This window comes from Gossypium arboreum, chromosome 7, assembly GCF_025698485.1.
Source record: "Gossypium arboreum isolate Shixiya-1 chromosome 7, ASM2569848v2, whole genome shotgun sequence".
NCBI lineage: Eukaryota > Viridiplantae > Streptophyta > Magnoliopsida > Malvales > Malvaceae > Gossypium > Gossypium arboreum.
In genome coordinates this window covers 102,335,938-102,354,881 of record NC_069076.1, presented here as the reverse complement: position 1 = coordinate 102,354,881, position 18,944 = coordinate 102,335,938, and the positions used below count along the sequence as shown (strand labels likewise).

Here is an 18,944-nt window from a genome sequence, read left to right as displayed (position 1 = left end):
TGGCTAATTTGCATGTTTTAGGCTCAGGGAATAAATTGAATAAAAGTAAAAATTTATGAGCAATTTTGTAAAAATGTCAGAAGTGACCAAATTGCATGAAATCAATTATCTTATTATTTAAATTACAAATTTGAATGAAATTACTAATTTAGATCAAGATCGGGTGAAAAAATATTTTAGGGATTAAATTGAAAAGTATAGAAATTATAGAAAATTTTGTTATTTTATAGAATTCATTGGCTGTTATCAATATATAAGAATAATTAGGCTTGAAACAAGGATTAAATTACAAGGACTTTATTTTTCTGAGCCTAAGGATAAAATCGTCATTAATCAAAAGTTCAGGAGTAAAGTGGTAATCTTGCCTAGAGCATTAATTGAACGTATCAGAATATGAAATAAATAAAAATGATAATTAAATTTATTTATAAAGATTCGGGCGGCTCAAATATGAGACTTGAATGTAGAAAAGAAAAGTTTTCGGATTAGTGAAATTATAAACACAAACAAGCAACGAAGTAAGTTCGTGCAGCTTGAATTGAATTATTGAATGTTTGAATTGTATATTTATGTAACATGAATGTAAATTGAATGTTTAATGTATGCTTTGGGCTTTGAGGGCCCAATTGAAGGACGTTATGATTATTTTCAAATATATGAATAATAAATGATTCAGAATTATCTGAAAATGTTCAATAAACTCTGGTAATGCCTCACACCCTATTCTGGCAACGGATACGGGTAGGAGGTGTTACATATATAATGGGTGTATTTTATAATGTTATAAAAGAGCCTACTTATATTCATAGGTCAAATAATAATAAAATAATCTAAACTAATCAGTGTTTGATTAAAACAAATAAACAGAGTTTAACTAGAAGATTATTTCTAAATTTTGACTAAAATATGAGTCATACTTAACAAATCTTCACATTGACTCATATTTCCACAACGCCATCTTTGCCAAAGCCGAGCCCTATCTTGAACTATGCAGGGAATTAACTGAGTCAAATCTATCCTTAAAAACTGGAAGACTTCTAGCCTTCGACTTTTTTATATTGTCAAATCAAAACTAACTTGGGTTTGATTTTCGCGAACACAGTGCCTTAACTTTTCAAAACTTGCATCCAAAATAAAACCTCTCTTTAACGAAACAGTCATACCTTTTTCCCTACTATGATCAAGTTGCCTCCGCTCCAAACGAGTTAACTTCAACTCCGTAACGGAAGAGGGACGTCCGATTTCACCAGTTACTATAGAACCTTCTAGAATATTAAAACTGCGGTTCTTTCACCTTTTAACAAAACGAGAGCTCCACGAGATACTTAAATATAGTTCGACTCAATATTGATTCTACATCTTTTCAAGTCTAAAATAGTTAAGGAGATGAGATTCTTTCGTAAATCAGGTACATACCTGACATCTGAGAGTGTCCTAATTGTCCCATCATGTATCATAATTTTAACAGTACCAATACTAATTACCTTACTAGATGAATCGTTTCCCATACGCATAACTCCACATTCAACTGAACTGTATGTGGAGAACCATTCTCTATTGGGACACATGTGGAAAGAACATCTCGAATCTAGGATTTACTCGGACGTGAGCTTGGAGTTATCGCTCATTAACACTAACAATAAATTATCACTGCTTTCATTGACCAAATTAAAACCAGCGACATTTTCCTCGTTACTCTTAATAGCTCTTTTATTTTGCAATTTATAATAATCTGCTTTGACGTGATCTAACTTTTTTTATAATAGCGACACATTTTGTCTATTTTCTTTGATGCTACCAAAACGAAAGCTTGCTTATCTGCCTTACTATCCAAACCAAACTCATTGTCGAGTTTGTCTATACTCAACAAATGACCCTTCACATCTTCGAACGAGAGTTTGTCTCTGCCATAAATCAGGGTCTCATTGAAAGACTTGTATGAAGGGGGTAAAGAGCACAATAATAGCATAGCCTGATCTTCGTCGTCAATATGAACCTCAACATTCTTTAAATCACTTAAAAGAGTAATGAATTTACTGATGTGATCTCTAAGAAGTTCACATTCGTTCATGCGAAACGTAAATAGACGTTGTCATAAAGTCGCATAAAGAGTTTCTAGCCTTTTCCATAAGGCGGATGAGATTTTCTCCATCAATACCTCCTGCAATACCGTATTCGCGAGTCACAACTAGATTGCAGATAAGGTCTTTTCATCAAGCTCTTCCCATTCTGTTTGATTTAGATTCTTAGGCTTTTTCTCGGTAACAACTTTTTTCAAGCTAGTTTGAACTAGAATTGTCATCATCCGAACTTGCTATAGATTGAAATTTGTCTCACCATCGAACTTTTCAATTCCAAACCTTGTTGTTTCCATATCTGAATGGGCCGATCTATGAAAATTAAACTAGCTTTAATACCACTTGTTAGGATTGACCCGATTAAGCAACAAGTAAAAAAAAAAGTAGAATAAATTGAGAAATTGCACACACAAAATTAACGTGGAAAAACCCTCCAAAGAGGATAAAAAAATCACAGGGTAAAAATAATTTTACTATGATGGCAAAAGAATGAAGAGGGCGAAAGATGGAGATAAAAAACTAAACCTCAAAAACTCGAAAATAAAGAACTCTCAAAACATAAACACAAAATTCTCTAAATGTGTTAGAACTGTATTTTCTAATGTTGTAAAAGAGCCTATTTATAGACTAAATTCATAGGTCAAATAGTAATAAAATAATCTAAACTAATCAGTGTTTGATTGAAACAAATAAATATAGTCTAACTAGAAGATTATTTATCAGATTTGACTGAAATAGGAGTCATTTGGCTGAAATAGGAGTCATACTTAACAAATTATAATATACATGATATAATATGATTAATAAAAAAAAACATTTTAGTCATATTTATAAAAGTATAACAATATATTTTTATTTATAATTTTGGACTAAAAAGGAAAAAATAAAACCCATAAAAGGGGCATTCATCAAACAAGGAAAAGGTTCACTTCTCCACCACAAAGGTTGGATAATGGATTATTTATTGTAATTTAGTATCGAAAGCGATTTTGAAGCCATAAGTAATATTAAACAGAAGTGTTTTTAACTTGAAAGTAACAGTTTTTCTAGTTTCTGTTTTTAACAAAAGTATTTTTAAGAACAAATGACAATTTTAATTTTTATAAAATATTCTATATAATATTTATATTGGATATATTCCTTTTGAAATTTATTTTAAATATATAATATTATATATTTATTTTTTATATTTTTATATTTTAAATATAATTTATATATTGAATTAAATTTTATAAATAGTTAATATTAATTGCTTAAAATATTTGAAATTATATTTCATATATTAAAATATTAACAAAAAATTATAATAGATTATTTATTATATTCTTATTAAAACATCATAATATTAACTAATTTGGACATTTTATTTTTAAAAATATTTTTTGACAAATATTAAAACTATCTTAAATTAAACTTTTCAAAATACTTCTCAAAATTAATTTTTTCATAACACTTTTTAAAAACATTTTTCAAAACTAATGCTCTCCTTCCTCACTCTCCCATCCTCCTTTCTCACAAGTGAGACTGATAACTGTTTTGATTAACATCCATTTTAGAAAAAAAATGATTCTTATATATTGATTTTAAAAGATCCAATTGCTAAATTCCATTCCTCTAAATCAATTTGATTTATGAGTTTTAAACTTTTATTTATTTCTATAATTAACACATAAAAATTCATTTTATATTATTAATTATTATAAATTAAATAATAAAATTTGAATTGCATTTATTTCTTATTTTTCAAGTTAAAAACCATACTAAATCAATATTATTTGAATTGGATCATATTGATGAAATATCAATTTAGTGAGAGGCAAAAATAAATCAACTTATTTATTACTATGAACCGATTCAACTTTTGATTAAACTAATTTTATATTTTTGTTAATTCTTTTGGAAATAAATTGTTTAATCAATTCACCCAAGATGGAGGATAATCCAACTAAATTTTAACAAAATTAAATAAAGGTAAAGTACATTAACAGTTACTTAACTTTGATATTTGTAATAAAATAATCATTCAATTATAAAAAATAACAAATCAATCCTATTAACCAATTTTACTTAACAAAAAAATGACCTATCATTTAACCGGTCAGGTTAAAATCTTTGTTTGTCGTTTAATAGCCCTAGCTGAATAGTAGAAGAAGAATAATATAAAAATGAGAAGAGGAAGAAAAGCCAGGTCTTTTAATTATACCAATGAGGTGAAAAAAAAAATAGTACTAACTACTAACTATTAGAGATTGAAGAACAAAGATGAGCATTTACATCCATATCACAAGTAAGGCTGTCATTTTGTACACAATTTTTTTTTTGCTAAAAATCATGTAAAAGAAGTCAAGACATAAAAACATAGAGCAGCAAAAAAATCAGAGGCAACTAATTGAAACCCAGGAAAGGAAAAAGAAGATCTTACATAGATGAGATAAAACAAAAGAAAAGCTAAATAAGTGAGGAGGCAATATGAAGGCACGAGAAAGGAAAGAAAGCAAAAGGAAAGAAAGAAGCTTAGGCCTTATTCTCTTGTAATAACCAGGGTTCCCTTGCCTCTTCATCTCCACTTTTTTTTTAACTGATTGTAATGACTCAACCTAAAAACAGAAATAATAAATCTATAAAAGCCTTAATTCCCAATAGAACCTAACGCCATTTATAGAAAATTGTTAAGAAAATCTATAAAATTGAGGTTGGTTCATAAACAAAATATCGTGTTTGGATTTCTGATCTTTTTTTGTTTTGTTTCGGTATCCTTATTTTTTATCTTCTTATTTTATTATTTTGTTTGGTTCTTAAATTAAGTTTTCACGTAACAAGTTAATTGGTCATTTCACCTCTCCCATTTGGCCTGTAACAGATAATATTAATGATAATTAATTTATTATTTTTTGATAATATTAATAATTGATTTATTATTTTTAAAAATTAAATGACTCACCTAAAAATTAAGTCACTATTTTATTATTAAAATCAAAGTAAAACTATAATTTTCACTGTTTTTATGTCAGCCCTATCCTCCTCCGTACTGGCCCCACAGTTTCTTTTCCATCTCTTATCCCATTGGCCCAATATTTAGGGGGGGTCCCACTCCAAACTTTGGCGCGCATGTCCTAAATTCCCATCATAACAGTCTCTCCCTCTCCTTCCCAATCAACAAATCCCAACCCAGCTGTATTCTCAATCGACGGCCCACAATCTCCCATCTGCACCGCCTATCAACCATCCAATCACAAACTCGAATATCCGACGGTTCATATTCATTTCACGCGTTACACGCGTCACTATGCCAGTGTCCAGTCAACCTTGTCTCGAACGAATACATTTCAGATGCGTCTCCCCCTGTTGCTCTATCTGTAAAGTAAACCCTCTTTTTCCCTGTTCTTTCTCAGTTTCTGAGCTCCATTAATACTCTCTTCGTTTAGGTTTTATTATTATTGTTGGTTTTTTTTTTTATTGTGCATGTGATTGTCGTTCGCTTTATACTGTTTGGTTGCTGTAAAGCTGTTTTAAGAAGGAACATTATAGACTTCTTCGGCCGCTGACAGTCGTTTCTACTGTTCTTTTAGGGTTTTCTTGATGATTTTGATGTAGGAGGGTTAGGATAATAGAGTATTGAGAGATGGATAACCCTTGGCGGATCAAATTTGATTCTACATTGCAGTCATCGATGCTTTCAATGGCTTCATCGGCATCGCAGGAGCCTCGAGATCAGGTGATTAACGCTTATATTTATATATCTTTCAAAATCAAGGTTAAGAGCCGTAGTTTTTTTCTTTTTTGCCCGTAAAAAAGATCTGTTGTGAAGGTAATCTTGATGTTAGTTGTTTTTTCCTCTGCTTGGGGTTTGAGCGTTTCTATTAGGTGTGTGAGAGGATTATACAGCGGGATAGGATACTTTAATCCGGAATATGACATTCCTGAAGGGCTAGTAGTTCTTTTTGATGTTTTAAGCTCTGTCATTGAAACGTATGGTGGTTGTGCAACAATTTCTGAGTTCTGTCTGTGTGTGGAAATCAGTGGAGAGGGGAAAATAATAAGTATTTGGAAGGAACACTCTATCAATCGCACGTTGCTGCTCTGAAGTATTTCAAAGTTTTCCTCTGGTAGAAAACTTTAAGGAGTCTTATTAAGCACCTTGTCACAACCTAAGGGTATGAGAGAAGCAGGGATGCTCTCAGAGTCCAATTTTGTTGGGAGGGGGATATGTTGAATGGATGGATGTACAATGTAGAGTAGGAAAATAGCACGCTGAATATTGCAACCTTGTTTATTTCTAGAAGAATGATTTCTTATATTTTCCTTTTTTTGGGTATTATATATTCAAAACATATGGTTTGGAAAATTATCAAATGTCATTTCTGATTTTACTTTCTGATTCAGTCATCATTGATAAAGAGAACTAACCTATGTGTTGTTACTTTTGAGTTGTGCGTTTGGATGCTTCCCTCACTTCCTACTTCTTGTTTTAATTAAATACAGATGGAGATGAATTATGGCCAGTATTTTCGCCAACATACTACACAGGATTTAAGTTCTACATTGCATGAAAGAGTGCAGGATCCCATGCGTCCAAACAATTCAAACTTATTTTCCCATAAGTCAAGTCAATCTGAGCTGGCAAATTCGTTTCTAGCTCTTCTATCTGGGCCACCATCACTTCTACAGTGTGATTTTCAGGAACTGTCAAGTCGAAAAGTGTTCAATGCCTCTAGATATGGTAATATTAATGATTTTGCAAGTGAAACTCCAGTAGCCTATGGGACATTGCTGTCAGAAAACTGGAGCAAACAAAACACAGAAAATGGTGGAAATTGTTCTGCTGTTCCATCTAGATTGGAATTGAGTTCCAGCAGTAGTGGTGTTTCGGTTTTGCCTTGTAACTTTCATGCGTCTAACGTAAATATTCAGACTTCAGATCTGGCTGAAGTAGTCAATCATCACATGGTTCCCAGTACTGAGAAAGTAATGGACTTTGCTACCCTGAAAGGGGATTGCTACGGTACTGGCTCTGCAAAAGCTGGTAATCCCCATAGCAAAAATATACGGATGTCAATGAAGATACCTGAGGAATTAAACTCTTCTATAACTGATCAGTCATCAACTATTTTAAGTGGGTGTCCTCGCGTATTCTGTTTGGGTACAGGTGAGTGCATGATTGTAATTCTTGCTTTTGGTTAATTGTCATCCATATTGGATGTGGCCTCACATGTTTTAAGTTTTTACTTTGACGGAAAAGGTGGGTATCTGCTTCTCAGCAATACAGGACTTCTCAGTATTGTTTGCTCCTGTCATTTTTTTCACACATCTGTTTCCAAATTTTGCGAGGTAACTTGCTCATGTCTATTATGTTCTCTGTGTTTTGTAGCCCTAATGCATGTTTGCATTACCCATTTGGAGTTGGTTCATGCTTAGAACTTGCTGTCATGTTGCAGCATGCAGGATTATGCGATATGAACCCTGGGGATGCTGTTCACATGGAAAGTGGAGGGACCATTGCACGATGGCGGAAACTCTACTTTGAGAAGTTTGGGGTAAGAGTTACATTGCCCTTATTCCCAACGCTTACTTCAAATGATTTCCTGATTTTTTGCTTCATTATCACAGATATGCGTGTCTCATGCTTACATTTCCATATATGAATAGTTTGTTATTTAGAATTTAAGTTATTCCTTGTCCTTTGAGGACTATTTGATATTTACAAAATATGACTAATTTAAAAAATCAATAGGACCTCTATAAGATGATTAATCAAACTTCTTGATAGTGTGGCCCATAGGCCATAGGAGGTTATGCTTCATGGCTTCCATGTATTAGCTTTCATGCTTTTCTGCAAATCTTGTGCTATTATGTTGTGAAAGTTGCATGCTTCTGGAAAAGGGGGAAAGGGGGGTCAAGGCACATAAAAGCAAACGCATACTGGGTTTCTTATTGCAATGGTATTATAGACCTTACTACCACAATTATCAATTATCTTGTTGATTTCCACATTCTTAACCTTTGGGATTGAAAACTTTATTTCTTATTGGCATGTCTTTGAAGCAACGAGAACACTGGATGGTGATGTTTTTATGATGCTTTAGATCAGGGTTCCTGAAGATCAGAGTGGATGGGACTGGCCTGAAGGATTGTTACCAACTACTGGTTTGGTGAAATCTAGTTCAACCGTGCCCAAAATATCTATTACTTCTCACGTGGCTAATCCAATTGGTTCATCGCAAGCTTTGTCAAGGTGCGTGGATAATAATTCCATGATTCTCAGTAATGTTCACACAACAAAATTCTGCTATCAGTCTCTTGTATAACAAACAAGAGCGAAAGAATGAAGGTAATATTAACTTTCTTCTCAAGCGCTTTTTTGGTGCTTCCTAAAGCAGTTTGCTTGATGTTGCTGATGGCCGGAGAATGGAGTGTGCTTTCTCTAAGAGTTCAACGATGTCAACATTTGGTGGTAGGGATTCAGCTAATGGTTGTCAGTCTGTGTCCACCTGGATTGATTCTATATTGAAGACTAGAAACCCATCCCTTGCCTACTCTAGTTTGCAAAATTTAAGAACCCTGGGTCGAAATTATGATGCAACTGCAGCTAAAATCACAGGTGATATTGTAATTTCTGACCGAGATGCTGCTTCCTCTAATGTGGAGTTAAAGCTCGGGCAACCTTATCAGCCAAGTCAGCCTATAGGAAATTCTGCTCTACCAGTTGTTGCACCCAAACATTTTAAGACAGTTGTTGGTCCTCCAAAGTCATACCATTCTGAGAAGATGGTTGATCGAGGTGGGTAGATCTGTCTGCTCTTTTCTCATTGCATACATGTTATAGGTTTTTTTGTTTGTATATTTTTGGGTTTTTGTACCGTGGCTAAGAATTGTATTATGATTGATTCTGGAATAATGCAGCTATGTTTTGCGGGAAGGAGGAAGCTAGGCAATATTGTCTTCAGGAGGCAGACTCTTCTAACACTATGGCAAGAAGTCAACAGAGCCTATTGAACTTTTGTAAGCATGCATTTGCAGCCAGCAGTTTTGTGGATGCTACCAAACCTGAAAGCCGACTTGATGCCACAAAAAATATAGTAGTTCCTGCACGTTCACCGCTGCCACTGGAAGGGAGTGCATGCTCTAAAGGTACTAATAATACGGTCAGTGAATTTAGCATGCCAAAGATATTTCATTGTGGATCTAGTACTACCAAGTGTGACCCACTAAATGCTCCCCTGAAAATTGGAAATAGTTTAGGGAGGCAGTTGAATATGCCTGAGTTGGGTTTCTGCAGATTGACAGAAAAGGGCAAAGATGCATGTCTGGGATGTCTTCCTGCTGGCTTTTCCGATGCAATTGATCCAGCATTGAGAATCCGTAAGCAGGTGGAAAGTTCTAGAATTGCCATTGGCATGATGCCTGGTTTTTCATCAGTGCACGACATGAACTCGTGTCAGTCCTCTAATATATCTTCAGGTAGACTTGATGAGAGAAGCTGTCTGAACCTTCCTGGGAACTCTTCCTTTGTTGGAAATAATGCACATACTGATCAAGCTTTTCTTACAATGAGTAGTTCATATTTGGGCTCTCGACATATTTCTCAACCCTCTGCTGCTACAACGGGCTTTGTGTTAGCTACTTCAACTTTTGTTCCAGGTTCAACTTCTACCACCTCAAAACAAGAGGGCCCTTTTTTGCTTGATGATAGTATGAGACTGCTTGCGTTGAGCCAGATTTCAGAGTTGTCAAAGCGACATGCAATTTCTTCAGTTGGAATGAGCCATGAGCTAGGAAGATTAGATAGAACTTCTAATCCTAATATACAGCATTCTCTTCTTGAATCATCAAAATCTAGGGAAGGAAGGTGTGGATCTATTCTTCCCAGCAGGCAAGATGTTTTTGAAGTTGCTTCATCATCATTTCCATCTGCTTCTGAAAAATCAATCCCCATGACAGGCAAGTGATAATGTTGAAGAATTTCCATGTGACTTGCTCATGTTTCCTGGTTTTCCTCTAGATTATATATTTTAATGCTTTTTATTTTCGTCATCCAGGTTTAAGCAGTTGCTGTGATTTCTCACAATTGACACAAGGGCATCCACTACATTCTAGAATTGACATGCCATGCCAATTTTCTAATGACCGTTTTTGTGATCAGTCTACATTGAGGTTAGTTTTTAATATGCTAGATGAATATAAAACTTGCAGTATTTGAAGCTTTCAAGTTTAATTAATGACTAATGAGGTGTTATATCCCTTTCCTAGCCCTATTCTTTTGCTCCTCTTCTTTCCCTTACTAATTAATGAATCTGCTCACTACTACACAAACATCTTAATATATCATATTTAGTACATGTTGGTTGGTTAGATGTGTATTGTAACGAAGTCAGTGGTGAATTTAGTTCTTGATGTTATCCTTCTGAGCTTTATTTTCATCATTCAATGTTTTAGGTTCATCAGAGGTGAGAGCATCACACAATCGAGTGGGCATGCGAAATGCTGTCAGAGAGTACCTTGCACATATTCTCGGGGTGACTGCATCTGCTCAGTCCATGCAAAGTGCTTAGAAGGATATACCAAGTGTAGGTTTGAAGGATCTTGTGTTGTCTCCAAGGAACAAGTTGGTGTATGTTGTGAAGCACATAATCCAGCTGCTTCCGAATTTGTTAAAGAGCATATCAATCTGAATGACAGAACTAATTTATTAGATCAAGGGGGGAAAGTGAATGGGCAACTTCCTATGAGAATTGCCTGTCATGCTTCCCAGTGGAGAGATGTTCCAAGCAAGCAAAAGGAGGCTTGTAAAATGACACAAATTAATTCATCAGCTGAGTTTTTAGATGCTAGTGGATGTGCTGGAGACCAGTTTGGAGCTGCTGCAGGTGTGCATGGTATTGGTTCTGCTATAAACGAAGCTGACTCACTTAAATGGCAGGGCATGTCAAATATTTCTTCTGGATGTTCTGGGGCTGCTGTCACCCAGGCATCAACTGAGGTTAACAATGTGGATTCTTCTACCATTGATGCTGGAGACAATGAATATAGAAATGATCTTGTAGTTGACGAGGGATCTGGTATTGATAAATGTTCATCAAATGATGAACTTGAAAGTGAAAGAAGTGCTGAGTTTATTGGTGTTTCTTGCAGGAATAAGATAAGGAATAACAGATCATCCAAAATTCCGAATGGGCAGTCATCTCTTAGTCTGCTTGATGAGCTTAAACTCCTAGATTCATTGACATGGAAAAAAGGTGAAAATCAAAGTTATATGAGCCTTTCTGGTATTGAGAGGATCAATCATGGGAAGAAAATAAGGAAAGGCTTGAAAGGTGGCAAGAGAAAGAGAGCAACTAAATTTAGGATGCTGGATATGTCCTTTGCTCCTAGACTTTCCTTACAACATTGCCCCGAAGGTAATGGCAGTCATCACATGTCCTCTCGTTCTTCCAAGGATTGGCAGACCCTCATTCCATCAGTTTTAGAATCATATGAACCCACTCATCTGATTCAACCAGGAGAGCTGGCTTCAGCTAAAATAGTATGTCGGAAAAGAGATTTGTCTGATGTGTACAATGATCAGGATGGTGAAAATTATCAGGTTAAACTGAAAGGTGATGATAGGTTTGACAATATCCATGACGTTTCAGGTAGAAAAAGGTTAAAGCAGAATTTGGCTTATAATTCCTTCGAGAAGTTAGGGTCACCAAAGCCTTTTAGAACTGTTGAAAAAACTTCTAATAGTGATTCTGTATATTGCACAAATGCATTTTCATGTTCTGAGACTGTTTGTGATAAGAAAGTTAGGCCCATTGTATGTGGAGAATATGGTGAAATATGCAGTTGCAAGTCTGCCGCAGCTGAATTTAAGACTCCAAAAATTGTTCCTCTGAGCAGGGTTATTAAAAGCTTGGACCAACGTAACCTTCGAAAGAGCTGTAAACCCAAAATTACTTCGATGTCAAATAATGAAAGAACAGCCAGCACCACAGGGTACTTATCTTCTGATTTGAAAAAAGAGGAAGAAAATGGAGCACATCATGTTTCATTCTTTGATGAAGTAAGTGTTTGTCTTGTTGAAGAAGGCAAGAAGACATGTCTGGGAGAAAGTAAACAATTCCATAACAAGTCATTCATCTTGGAAAAAGGGAATGCTGACGGAAGTGAGAAAAGTTGTGTTCCTGATGCCATTACTTGTAATTGGTCAAATGCAAGGTGTAAGGAAAGTCGTAAGCGTAGCCTTTCTGAGCTAACAGGAAAAGGTAAATTTTAATAATTATTTTGTAATAGTTGCAACAAATTAATATATTTTTCCCTATATTTTGATGCAAAGGATATCATGGGTGTTAATAAGGATGGGGCCAAACATGTCTTTAAAATGTGAACTTGATTAGTGTATTTTTTTAATGCAAGGCATTTTTAGGAAAGCAAAAACTTTCAGCTAGAACTACTACATTTATCTTGCCCTGCATGCCGAAAACACCTAGCTCTTAGCATACATGTACACTTGTTACACCTATTGTGGTGGTTTTGCATTTTCTTTATATTTCAATTTAGATGCAATTTGCAATTGACTTATTTATATTGTTTTGATGGAATTATAACTTACCTGGATCTATCCTGTCCTTTCTTCCTTTTCCTTCTCTCCTTGCTTTTTCACTGTGGTTACATCTCTATGTCTACCATCTTTACAAAGAAAATTGAGTGAACTTATTCGATTTCTTCCTTGTTTGTGGACACTGCAATTGGTGTTGTTTCTGTCACTCATAACAGTTCACAATCATGGAAACACCTTAAAATTTGAACTTCTAGCTGGAGAGGCCAAGTTCACATGTCTATGTGTGTCATGTGATGGAGTCATGATGTGCTCCCTCCTTCATGATATGTAGTATGTTACATTTGGTGTGCTTAGTAAAATTTGCATATGCTACTAGTGGTAAATCTTCATGGAGCATCTTATAATCTCTATTTAGCATTTAAGTGAATAATATTGGATATGCTGCAAGTGAATATGCTGCAATGAATCTGGTTTATCTACATGCCTGGCAGCATTTTTACTTGTGATGTTTGATTTTGTCGAGGATCATTGATTTCCCCCCTTCAATTATCAGGTAAAGAGTCTCGTTCTAACAGTTATCCCCTTGTGGAGATCTCAAAGTGCATGCCTAGGATGAAAGCGAGGAAAGTTTTAAACAAAGCTGATGATGTTGAATGTCGTGGACATAGATCATGCGACATTAATCCTGTAAAGTAAGCTTGTGAATTAGTTCTTACTTTCTATGGATAATTTCACTAATTTTTTTATAGATGCTTGTACAGCTTTAAAATTACAAGAATTCGGTTAAGGCTAACTGCAACGGTATTATAAATTATGTTACAGAGCTATCGACGAGCTTAGGTGCTCTTCCAGTGCTGATTCAGATGCATTCTGCTGTGTTTGTGGAAGCTCAAACAAGGATGAATTCAATTGCCTATTGGAGTGTAGTCAATGCTCAATCAGAGTATTTTACTCATCTCAAGTTTGTGGTTGACTTGCTAAAGTATCATTCTGTAACTCTGTTTTCATAATACACAGGTGCATCAAGCCTGCTATGGTGTTTCAAAAGTCCCGAAGGGCCAGTGGTATTGCAGACCATGCAGAGCAAATTCTAAAGATATTGTAAGAAGTTTTGACTAAGTATTTAACATATGAGGCTATTTCATTTCAGTTTCAACATTGTTTAGTTGCTAATCTTTCTTCTTTGTGTTTTAATGTGTCATGTACTTCTTGTGTGCATTCTTCTTGTTCCATATCTCTCTTGTGGTTCGGTTTGTTATACTCACTCGTTCTTATCATCTCTTAGGTGTGTGTTCTCTGTGGATATGGCGGTGGTGCCATGACTCGGGCTTTACAAAGTCATACATTTGTAAAAGGCCTTCTAAAAGCTTGGAACATTGAATCAGAGTGTAGGCCTAAGGACACAGTTTCGTCTGCTGAAACTATGGTTGATGACCAAAGTCTAGTTGTTGGTAAGGAATTATGTAACTTGCAATGTAAAGATCTCGGGCTGTCAAGAACTGCTGTTTGGAAAATGGATATGCAGAATAGTTTAAACAATATTCAAAACTCGCCTTGCTCTGTTAGCAAGTTAAATATGTACAATAGTGTAATAGCAGGAGTGCTTGATCCATCTGTAAAACAGTGGGTTCATATGGTCTGTGGGCTCTGGACTCCTGGAACTCGTTGCCCAAATGTCAACACCATGAGTGCTTTTGATGTATCTGGTGTTTCTCGTGGAAGAGAAAATGTGGTAAGTTTAATGATTTAGCAAATATAGAATATCCTGGACAGGCCTGAACTTGCAAATTTGACGTGTATCTTTGGTCATGCATGTCCCATGGAAGATTTGTTTCTTGTTTTCTAGATGTTCTGTAACTGTTTTTGTTTGCGTTTGCATATTTGCCTTTTATTTTTTCTAAAAAAAAAGAGGTTCTTGCGTACCTTTTCATCCAAAGATGATTTTGTGTGAAGAGGCTTACATTATTTTTGGATAAACTTCTCCTTGAAGTGACCATAAATTTATTTCTTCCAGGTTTGCACTATATGTAACCGTACTGGTGGTTCATGCATACAATGCAGGGTTGTGGATTGTTCAGTTCGGTTTCATCCTTGGTGTGCTCACCAAAAGGTTTCTACTCAAGAACCTGAATTTAATTGCACTACTGTTATATTCTACGGGCAATCTGTTTTTATCTTAGGTTTAATTTCTGCTGTTTCTGAAGCAATCAAAATTTCCCCTTCTATATTCTAAGCTTTGAGCACTTCACAACCTTATATTTTCAAAATGTCTTGAATGCCATAATTCGTTGTGCGTATAAGTAATAACACTTCTCATAGGACTTTTCCAAACTCTATCTCTATGTGTTTCCTCAATTAAATATGTAAAGGGAAGGTTGCTGATCATGGTTATGGATTTTGGCTGATTGTCTGATAGCGGTTTTGGTTTTTCCTAATTACTTTGTTATATTGCCTGCAGGGTCTGTTACAAAGTGAGGTTGAGGGGCTTGATAATGAAAGTGTTGGTTTCTATGGAAGATGTATGCTTCACGCCTTACACCCCATATGTGAGTCTGATAGTGATCCCACCAATGGTAAACTGAGTTTTCCTAGGAAAGGGGAATCAACCTGTGCTCGAACAGAGGTACTTTTTCTATATTCTGTGTGGGGGTGAATTAATTGAGTTATCTCAGCATGGGACACTCATATTATGATCTGATTGCAACTCTGGTAGGGTTTCAACGGCCGCAAACAAGATGGCTTTTGGCACAATCCCTATGGTCAGTCAAGAAGAAAGAACGGATGCTTTGTTCCTCAAGAGCAGTTAAACGCTTGGATTCACATTAATGGGCAGAAGCCATACATGCAGAGGCTTCCAAAGCTGTCAAAATCAGATATTGAAAATGATTGCCGGGTACATTAAAGTTGCTTATTCAACAGTTGCCTTCATTTGGATTCAGTTTGCGCTACTCTGTTGGGTTCTAGTAATTAGCACGATCATATTTTTCTTTAACAAGCAGTGGACGGATTACTTCTGTTTTTCCCAGTGCCCATGACATCTATTCGTAGTACTTTTTCCATATGCTAGCTTAACTGTATAATTTTAGATGTTTATACCATAATTAGTCCTTGTAAGCCTAACTGCTCTGCCTTCCCATTACATACAGAAAGAATATGCTCGCTACAAACAAGCAAAGGGTTGGAAGCATTTGGTAGTTTATAAATCTGGCATACATGCTCTTGGTCTTTACACATCTAGATTCATTTCCCGTGGTGAAATGGTTTGTTCTTCTCACCTATCAGGTAAACCTAATTCTCTTCATAATTGCAAAACCTGACATTAATCATGGCGTTACTAGGTGGTTGAGTATGTCGGTGAGATTGTGGGGCAACATGTGGCTGATAAAAGGGAACTTGAATACATGTCTGGGAGAAAAGTTCAGTACAAAAGCGCATGCTACTTCTTCAGGATAGATAAAGAGCATATCATTGACGCTACTCGCAAAGGGGGGATTGCCCGTTTTGTCAACCATTCATGTCTGGTAATTATATCTCCTAGAGTTCTGCTTAAATTCGTTTAAATGTTATTTCTTTTAAGAACTGGGGTCACTTTCATTATTAAAATTGATGGAACCCTTCTGGAAGACTATTGAATGTTGGGGAAAAATGTATTTGACTTTGTGATTCAATTGCAGTTAGTGAAAAGCTTAGAAACAAAATATGAATGTGTTAAGTCATTACACATGTCTGACATTACTGTATTTCTTTTCTGGTTACCCCTATGGCACTTGAGCTTACTGGATATTTTCCCAACCTTTTCTTTTTCTAATGTCGTTCTATTTTATTATCCACGTTTCTGACATCAGACTTAATGTCTTTGACAGCCTAATTGTGTTGCCAAAGTGATTTCTGTGAAGAATGAAAAGAAGGTAATTCCAAATTCTGATTCTGAGTACATGCAAATAAGATTCAAACACACGTGACGTGACACCACGTGCGTGCACGGATACATATGTATAGATATGTAAGTATATGCACTGCATAAAATAGAGTGTTGGTAATATCATTTAGGTTGTGATGGCATTAGTAATCTCAAACACAAGCTGCTGCATTACTTGCATCGAATGTTTGAAAAACATGGTTGATCTAAATAATTTTGTTGACAAGGAATCAACTTGCATTTATTGCAAGTTAAAACATGGGGGCTTAGAGTTTGTCCAAAAAGTTATAGGTAATATAACTGCGATGGAAATGGCGAATTGATTGAGTGTTGCTGTGGGTGGCAGGTAGTGTTTTTTGCAGAGAGAGACATATATCCAGGAGAAGAGATAACATATGACTACCATTTTAACCATGAGGATGAAGGTAAGAAGATCCCTTGCTTTTGTAATTCAAAAAATTGTAAGCGTTTCCTCAACTGATTCTATCACACTAGCCTCACTCCCTTCTTATTGTAATACTAATTTAATTATATTATATTAGTCATTCCCAATGGGTTTCCTCTAATACTGTCCTCTTTGTTCAAGTTTTTTCATTTTTTAGTATGGGAGAGAATAAGGTTGCAAGTGTGATAGGATGTATCTTTAGTGGTGATTGTACAGATTACCTGTGCTAATGTTTGGTGTCTTTCATATGTTTTGATACATCTAAAGCTATTTCTAGCTCTTGACAACAACAAAAGAAAAACCATTGAAGGAAGCACCAAATGTAGAATGCACAAATCTTATACATGAATTAATTGAAGGGTTACAGAGATTTGCCCCTTTCATGGTGATTTGAAAATCACTCAGTTCTCATGAGATTTTATTTACTAAATGAATTCTATATAATAATAATTATTATACTCATGTAATTTTTGTATTTTTTAATCTTTTATTATAAAACAAGGGAAGTTTAATTAGGGTTAGCGCATTTTTTCTCAAGTTTCAATATTTCTCGAAAGAAATGACAAGTTTAATCTTTTATTACAAAACATTTATTAGAAGTTCATGGGTTGGGCTTGACTTATGGCTCAAATCCTAAAAGCCTTTCAAGCTCAAGCATGGCTGATCCGTTGCTATTTAAAAAAATAATATAATATAATATTTTATTTTATTTTAATTATAAAATTTATAATTTTTTTTATTTTTATTTTAAATTGTAAAAAAAAATTAAGTTGGGTCAGCCAAAAACTTGAATCTACGCGAGCTTGTGCCATGAACACTTTTGTCAGTTGCATGTTTGGACTTAAAACAGTCAGTATTAAAGTCTCAATCTTTGTTATCAATGTAAAAATTCAGCGGTGTTAATTTTTATATTTTTAATACAATGCATAAAATTATGAATAATCTTTAGGCTTTCTTTGTATTTTTGAAAATAGTGCTCAGAAAATAATTTTTAGAAAATAACTTGTTTTTCTTGAAAGGTTAATAATTTCTAGTGTTTGGATGAATTTGTGTAAAATATTTTTGTTTATTAGATTTTTAAAAACATTTCATAAAAATTGTATTCAATGAAACAAGCATATATTTAATATTTTATTATATTTTCATTGTTTAGTAAAACAACAAAAATTTGTTTTGCAAAACTATAGAAAACGAGGTTTAAGAATGAACTGTAAATAAGAAAAATTGTTTTTGAGAAATTAAATTGTAGAATAGTAAAAATTTAGATTTTAGGTATTAAATCATAAAAAATATATAAAATTATAATATAAGGTACTGTTTTCTTCGACAATTGAAGAGAGTTTCTCCTTTGTTGCTTTGAAAGTTTTCCCTTTTTGTCTCTTAGATATTAAAGATGATGAACAAAGCTTTAAAAACCGATTGAATGAACCGTTCAGAACTAGTTAAGTTGGACTAAAAACCGATTGAATTATTATTATTATTTTTAATTTTTTATGACTTTTAAATAATTAATTTAATTAGAACAAAATCGATCAATTGAATCGGAACCAATAATTTAAATGATTCGACAACTACAGTTGCAAAAAAACTTGATTTCTTTTAGGGATTGAGATCTTCTCCATTACTCTTTCACCAAATGGGAAATGATTGACCATTTTAATTATTAAATATAAACATCTTTTTTGAAATTATTATATATAAATTGTTATTTAATCACATATTAATAAATATAAACTTTTTTTTGGAAAGCAACAAATATAAACATATTAAAAGTTATTTACTCAAAAAATTATAATTATAAAAGTAACTCATAAAAATAATATAAATAAATATTAAATGAAAAATATCACCCAAATTTTAATATAAAATCATAAACTACGTAGATTCCTCGTATTTCTTTCTCTCGTATGAAACAAGGTGATCTTCAAAACGTGGAGAATTCTACTTGAATAATGAGATTATTTG

General features: G+C 34.3%; 1 protein-coding gene across 1 annotated transcript; it reads left to right on the top strand.

Moving 5' to 3' along the window:
* Positions 1-5,200: 5,200 nt before the first annotated feature.
* LOC108452097 (uncharacterized) lies at positions 5,201-17,376 on the top strand. The gene is made up of 21 exons (XM_053030616.1): positions 5,201-5,439; positions 5,648-5,793; positions 6,561-7,224; positions 7,318-7,406; positions 7,514-7,612; positions 8,162-8,310; positions 8,456-8,856; positions 8,979-10,016; positions 10,115-10,229; positions 10,512-12,319; positions 13,169-13,307; positions 13,438-13,558; positions 13,633-13,716; positions 13,901-14,347; positions 14,630-14,725; positions 15,074-15,238; positions 15,329-15,508; positions 15,762-15,875; positions 15,954-16,136; positions 16,479-16,523; positions 16,881-17,376. Exons 2-21 carry the CDS (start codon positions 5,701-5,703, stop codon positions 17,013-17,015), a joined length of 6,165 nt encoding a protein of 2,054 aa, XP_052886576.1. The 5' UTR covers positions 5,201-5,439; positions 5,648-5,700; the 3' UTR covers positions 17,016-17,376.
* Positions 17,377-18,944: the final 1,568 nt, after the last annotated feature.

What these genes read in the sequence shown, in the direction of transcription:
- LOC108452097 (XM_053030616.1), top strand. Translation starts at nt 5,701, where the DNA reads ATGGATAACCCTTGGCGGATCAAATTTGATTCTACATTGCAGTCATCG. An exon ending in ATATTGAAAATGATTGCCGG is followed by an intron (nt 15,509 to 15,761) that starts GTACATTAAAGT and finishes CATTACATACAG; the next exon opens with AAAGAATATGCTCGCTACAA. An exon ending in TCATTTCCCGTGGTGAAATG is followed by an intron (nt 15,876 to 15,953) that starts GTTTGTTCTTCT and finishes TGGCGTTACTAG; the next exon opens with GTGGTTGAGTATGTCGGTGA.